Source organism: Juglans microcarpa x Juglans regia, chromosome 5S (genome assembly GCF_004785595.1).
Source record: "Juglans microcarpa x Juglans regia isolate MS1-56 chromosome 5S, Jm3101_v1.0, whole genome shotgun sequence".
In the NCBI taxonomy this organism is placed as follows: domain Eukaryota; kingdom Viridiplantae; phylum Streptophyta; class Magnoliopsida; order Fagales; family Juglandaceae; genus Juglans; species Juglans microcarpa x Juglans regia.
The window spans coordinates 28,607,605-28,614,380 of record NC_054603.1 but is presented as its reverse complement, the minus strand read 5'-3'; the positions used below and the strand labels follow the sequence as shown (position 1 = coordinate 28,614,380).

The 6,776-nt window shown below is 34.3% G+C and overlaps 1 protein-coding gene across 1 annotated transcript; it reads right to left on the bottom strand.

Annotated features, from left to right (window-relative positions):
• Window positions 1–298: 298 nt before the first annotated feature.
• LOC121266977 (dof zinc finger protein DOF5.1-like) lies at window positions 299–2,002 on the bottom strand. The gene is made up of 2 exons (XM_041170853.1): window positions 1,768–2,002; window positions 299–1,610 (listed from the first exon to the last, which is right to left on the bottom strand). Exons 1-2 carry the CDS (start codon window positions 1,816–1,818, stop codon window positions 624–626), a joined length of 1,038 nt encoding a protein of 345 aa, XP_041026787.1. The 5' UTR covers window positions 1,819–2,002; the 3' UTR covers window positions 299–623.
• Window positions 2,003–6,776: the final 4,774 nt, after the last annotated feature.

Here is a 6,776-nt window from a genome sequence, read left to right as displayed (position 1 = left end):
TTTTTTTCCATTAATGTGCAGTTACTGCAATTTGCATATAATGCAAAAACTACAGCAAAAAAGGTAGATGATCATTTGATCCATTTTTTCAGCACATATAACTTCAATTAGTAAAATCATTCGGGACAATGCTTTTGATTTTCATGTTCGATCGAGTACTGGTTCAGAAACGCCATGAACTCGCTATCGTAAACATATATATATATATATATATATATATATATATATATATATATGCTCATACATTCAAATCTAAAGCTAAGCGAGAGAGAGAGAGAGAGAGAGAGAGAGAGAGAGAGAGAGAAGAAGAAGAAAGAGATAGCTAGAAACGGGGAAAAGATCAAAGCAAATTAAAGTGGAAGAAACCAAACGAAAAAAAAAAAAAGGGAAAAAAAAGAAAAGCTCACCATTTTTAGGGTTTTCAGCTGGTCTTCATACAAGTCCTAGATCTGGGTCCATCACAATTTCCTTATTGACAAGGAACTTATGTATATAAAAGGTGCATGCTGTGGACTTTGGATGAAACGATATCTTTGAAGGTAATTTTCTTTGAATGCAACCACACTTAACCACAAAGCTTCATCATGGCTAGCTTCTTAAACCACAATGGTAGGGAAAGTACTCTATAGGGGGTTCCGAGTAGTAGAAGAAGAGCTAAAACCAGAAAGATCTGTCCATGCGGTAGTACTGCCACCCCAATACGGATCACTCCCTGGCATTCCCAAGAACTGCCTCGACAAATTCAGCTCCTGACTTTCTTCCATTTTCACTGAAGCCGCCGCCACCTGATCATGGGTACTAACCCCCAAACTAGACACCTTGGCAGCTGGGGCCTGACTCACTCCGCCGCCGACATAACTGGATGCTTCGACACTACTTCCAAACAACCCCAGTGAAGGATCCAAGCGACCCAGGAAGGGAAACTGCTGTGCTTGCTGCAGCCGCCACTGCTCGTAAGCCCCAGCCGATAACAAAGACCCACCATCACCAGCAGTACCAGCACTTCCTATCTGGAAATTCAAGTCTCCAGCTAAACCCATCGGTGCAGAAATCGTACCGTAATTCAAGCCATAGTTCAGGGCGATCTCGCCGGCAGCAAAGTCTGGGAGTTGGTGCAAGGGAGTCATGTAGTGCAGCTGCGGTATCTGCGAGGAGATGCCTATTATATCCGCGGTAGGTCCACCATTAGAGGGGATTGAGCTGGTGGAACCAGCAGCACTAGCCGATTGGCGATCAGTGCTACTTGCTGGGGACTTTGAACTACTCCCTTTGCTTCTTTTGTTCCTCCTACAGCCTCCTCCCACTGGGACATTTCTTAGAGCACCGCCTCTGGTCCAGTACCTTCTGCAGGTTTTGCATAAGTGGCGAGGCTGGGTGAGGCTGTAATTGTTGAAGTAGCAAAATTTAGTGTTTGTGGATTCGCATCTTGGGCATTTTAATGCGGTCTCTGGCAATGGTATGTTGGCTTGGCGGGCACGATCTGCCATCGAGCCGGGCCTGATAGATCCCGGGCCACCCCCATGAGGTATTGGGGGTGGCGACAAAGGTAGTGGAGGTGGAAGAAGCTGTGAACTGGAAGTGGTACTAGTCCCAAACGGATGGTTTTGTTGCTGTAAGCACAAAAGAAAGAAAGTGAAGGAAAACAACAATCAAATATCTGGTATATTCAAGAAGATATAATTAAAAAGTAACAAGAATATTTATCTTTAAATTTCTCGCTTTTTTTTGGTAAAGAAAATGTAGGAGCAAATTTGAAGAAACCCCCACCTGTTGCCAGTTGGCTGGATCAAGATAAGCTGGGATGGAAGAAAAAACCATGGTTCTTGCTCTCTTCTCTTTTGTAAAGGTAGCTAGGTTGAGGAGATGACTGTGGGGAATCAAATCGATATCCAAGAGAGAGAAAGAGAGTTGCAGAGAAAGATAGAGATAGAGAAGAGATAGAGAAAGGAATCAAGGGGGGATATTGGAAATAAGCAGCAAAAATAAAAGGAGCTGATCCAGCTAGGGGACGGACCTTTTAAGTATTTATACATATAAATTTCAGTTTCTTGTTCCTTCTCTCTTTTTGTTTTATTGCTTTTTAGGGTTTAGATAGGAGAAGTCTATATTTTTTTTTCTTCACTCATAAGCTTCTTCATGATTCTGATCTCTGGGTACTGTGCTTGCATGAAGAAAAGTGTGTGTGTGTGTGTATATATATATATATATATATATATATATATATATATATATATGATCTTTCTGTTTGAGAGACAGACAGAGAGAAATATATCACTCATGCATGAGAGAGTGCATATTTTATTTTCATGTGGCCATATGGGTAATAACATGTTTATAAATAATAGGAGTATTAATATTGGCACTAAATTAATGATGATATATATGTGACGGTTTAAGGCAATTAAATATAATTAAAGTCGAAGCCTTTCAGAGGGTCTGCCTTCTGTCGGATCCCACCCCCATGCATGCAGGCCCGGCCCATCCATCTCCAATTTGATCATGATGACTGTAGTACCATCCCCGCACGCCCCTGGGCTTATTACCTATAAGGAATTCTATGCATCAACTACTATTTACTCTCACACTCTACATCTATAACTTTTTCATAGGGTGCATGTTTGCACTACAAGAAATAAAGATTTTATTGAGAAAAAAGTTCATTGCTAAACATTGAATTTTCATCGTATATAATTTTTGGCGGAGAAAAAAAATCGTTGCACATTCGTTGGAAATATCTCATCGTTAAAAGTTATTAATGACGATAAAAGCACACATTTAGCAACGACAATTTTTTCATAAGAATGATCTCATACTTGGTCCTAAATAATGTCATAGTTCGCGAATGAAGGAACTGGCAATGGGCCCTAGGCCCATTTAATGTCATTTACAATTTCACACTCAGCATCTATTTGGGCCTTAAGATAGCTAGTGGGCCTTGGGCCTTAGTTTTACTTTATTGTATGCCTTTAGTTGTGTTAGCTTGGGCCCATGTAGGGCTCATCTTTTTTATGTAAGAGCCAAGGGCTCTAGGGTTGAGACATTCAAAAAAGTTAATGCAAATGTTACTTCTCATTCTCTTATCATCTTCTTATTTTCTTCAATGGAGGTGCTCCCCTTGAAATGAGTAATTTTTTTTTATTATATTATTGTCGTCGCCAAGCTAATTTTTTCCTTCAAAATTTATTTATCATAAATAATACAATAAGAAGTTGGAGTCTAGCATAGGTGATGAGTTAAATTCGTCAATATTGTTTACTATTGGTGACGACTAACTCTGGTCACTACACACCATGATTTAGAATTAGTGACAAATATTTATTATCATAAATTGTGACATGCATTTAGAATTAGTGACAAATATATTTCATCACGTATGATTGCACAATTCTTCATTCTTTATAATTAAAAGACCAAATAATCATCAATATTAAGAAAAACTAATAACAAATTCTAGTAATATAACAAAATGCATAAAATTAAAGTTATCATTTAAATCTAGTACCATTGTTCATAAAAACACTCAAATAAAGTTTAACTAAAATGGAAATGTGAAATTGAATGTCTCTTTAGGACTCTCTATGAGTCTCTAATTGTGCCATAATTTATGAAAGACGACGATCATATTCACTTTGTTTCTCTACCATATTGTTGATAATTGATTGCATAGATTTTGCCATTTGTACCGATTACTACCATTTCTCCTTATCAACCTCCATCTCATTCTTGTATTTCTCTACTTGTTGAGTAAGTTAGATGACTTTAGATGAACATGAAGATGATGGAATAGGCATGACATAATTTCTTAATCCTTTGGCATATCCAGATTTATGCCCCAAAACCTCGTTGAAAATATCTTCTATAGTTTGTGATGATCCAGCAACATTTTTCTCATTCCATAAATCTTTCATCCTATGCTGCAAAGGCAAGAGCAAGTTGTTCTTAGAAAAGTAAGTTAGTATATGTATGCATTGTGCTTGTCCAAGTCTAATGCATAACCCAAGTAAAATAAAATCAATTAACATTAAAAAATAAAGTATCACAAAAGAAAAAAAAAACATTAGTAACATCTCAAAGTTGAAATTGACTTTTTATTTTTGTTCATTGTTGTACAATATAGTTTACAACCATGGTTAAAATAAGTGAGTAAGAGGTCTCATCTCAAGTTTCTAATACATTATTTTAAGATAATCATAATAATCAATAATGCAAGAACATTCTAATTTCATGGTGCCATAAAACACCAAATTTAAAAACTAATAAACAACAATGTAAATATCAAATTCTTGCACATAAAAAATAACTTCGCATATAAGTTTAAGTGACCTATATCAATTGATCTATGAACTATAGTAAGCAAATAATGCAAGATGGCATATTCTAACTCTAACTCAAAATGAAACTCTATATAATAACTTAGACAAAGACAATGACAAAAAAATATTAGATTCCTTAGACCAATAAAAAGAAAAAACTAGAAATATAACATCTATATGCTAGAGTTGCAATAAAAAATCAAGACTCAAGTTGAAGTAAGGTATTTCGCTAAGAAAAATGCATTACTTGCGTAATTTTCTTCTGTTGTAGGAGTCGTGAAATAGCCATCTTTCGAGTGTTTGAGTTTATAAAAATCAATCAGAGTAGTATCCTCCTCACGCTTCAACAGATTAAAAAAGATTAAAAAACTCTATTATTAAAAATCACAATGTATAAATGACAATTAAAAAATACATTTTCTTCAAGAAGTCGAGCAAATAATGTTGATCCAGCCACGTGATTAACTTTCAAGTTGCTTCTATTCAAAGGATTTTGATCACACAATTTCTGTAAAAAAAAACATAAATAAAAAAGAAGGAAAAAAAACCAAAAAATGCAAGTTAATTTTAGGAGTTAAAAAAAAAAAAAAAAACTGCAGGATTTGTGAGTAGGTAACAGTTAGCTTCTTTGTCCATCCTAACTCAATATTTATTTTATTTAGAAATGGAACTAGTACCAATCAACTAGTTCAACCTGTAACATATATATACATTCTCAAACTCCAATTCCGTCACAAGCCTACTATATATACAACGTCCACCATAAACTCAAAGTTTACATTGTTTGTAAATAATATAGACATCAATTTACATTTGTTTTCTCATGAAGAAAATAATTTTTTATGTATACTCGTTAATGATGAAATTGATACTGCCTACTACAATATCTTATGAATATGTATGTGACAAACTTTAACATTATTTAAAAGTTTAAAAATCTGTGATACCTTGTATTTTGGGTATGCCCATCGATCACACAATATCTCCCAATCAGCTTGATTCAAATCATATGTGACATGAGCAATCGCTTCTTCTTTTGTTGAGTATTTATTGAATATCTTGTGCAATGTATGATGATAATCATTGTAGCTTCTTTGTAACTCTACTTTAACACTCTCTTTGACTTATTCTTCACTCCAATCAAGGAGGAACTCTCCTTAAAACATAATTGAATTAAACAAATGTATTCCGTATTTTTTAAACCAAAAAAATAAAATAATAAATAAGCACAACATTCACTTATGCGGACCCAAGCGTACAATTCCTCCATATCTACTTCAGTGATGTGTCTCCAGCTTTTGCAAGTAATAGGGGCAAAATGCCTAGCAATAATATAGCCTACCTTGCTAAGAAAAGCAGTATTATTTGTTCTAGTAGCTCACTTATTGCCTGATTCTATCTTCATTGAAATGAGATAAGTTTTTCTCCATTTCTCAAATGATATGCACTATGCTTTACCACGACCTCGTTTCACCTTAGAAGTGGCTGAAAAATATAGAAAGAAATAATTTTTAGAATTACTATTTTGTAACTCTTCTAAAAGATGAATGCATATATAATAATGTTAATATGCAATAACTACTTTGCATTAGATACTAATTAATCCAATGGGTAATTAATCATCTATTGTATTATATATGCTTCAATTCGTCGTTGACCATGCATGTGGTGTATTTCTCAAAGTCTTGTCATTACATACATATAACAAAGATTCACAAAATATGCAAGTTCGAAGATATTGGGAAATCATGAGAAAAAAGATTCTGAAAATAAGTACAAATTAATAAAAAAAAATGATCACTAATTATATAGATATATCAATTCTATAATTTTTTGCATGGTACATATATATTATATCATAAAATCCAAATGAAAAATAAGCATCCACACATAAACTTCATGCATACACACATAAAACTAGCTACCAATAAGTCATAATTAAATAAGCATCGAAATGAAAGTAACACATGCACATACATATCCTATCTATGTTTTTGTTAAAATCAAAATAATGGACTGTGTTAATTATCTTCCTGTCATTGACTCATTGGGGTCTATGGAAAAAGATTTCATCAAGTGGGAAATAGGTTTTACGGCTGAATTTCTAAAGAATGAAACCATGAGAGGCACAATAAACCATAATAAAAGAAGAGGAAGCTAATTAAACAGTACATCATGGTATATCCAGATATTGTTAAGGAAAAAAGTTAGAAAATCATAATAAGATTAAGGTTTAAAAAAATTAAAAAATTTAACTTACATGCTCTTTCACTACTCGATTATTTTTCATGCACTTGACTACTAATTGTTGTTAAGTCTATTGGCAAGGATCCCCCGTAGAAAAAGATCCTTCATGAAAGGATTGTGGTTGATCCATAGGAGCACCTCTTGAAGTCAATCGAGATGACTATCTTCCACGTCTTTGAGTGGTAGTTGGAGCCATAATTACTAATAAAATATACA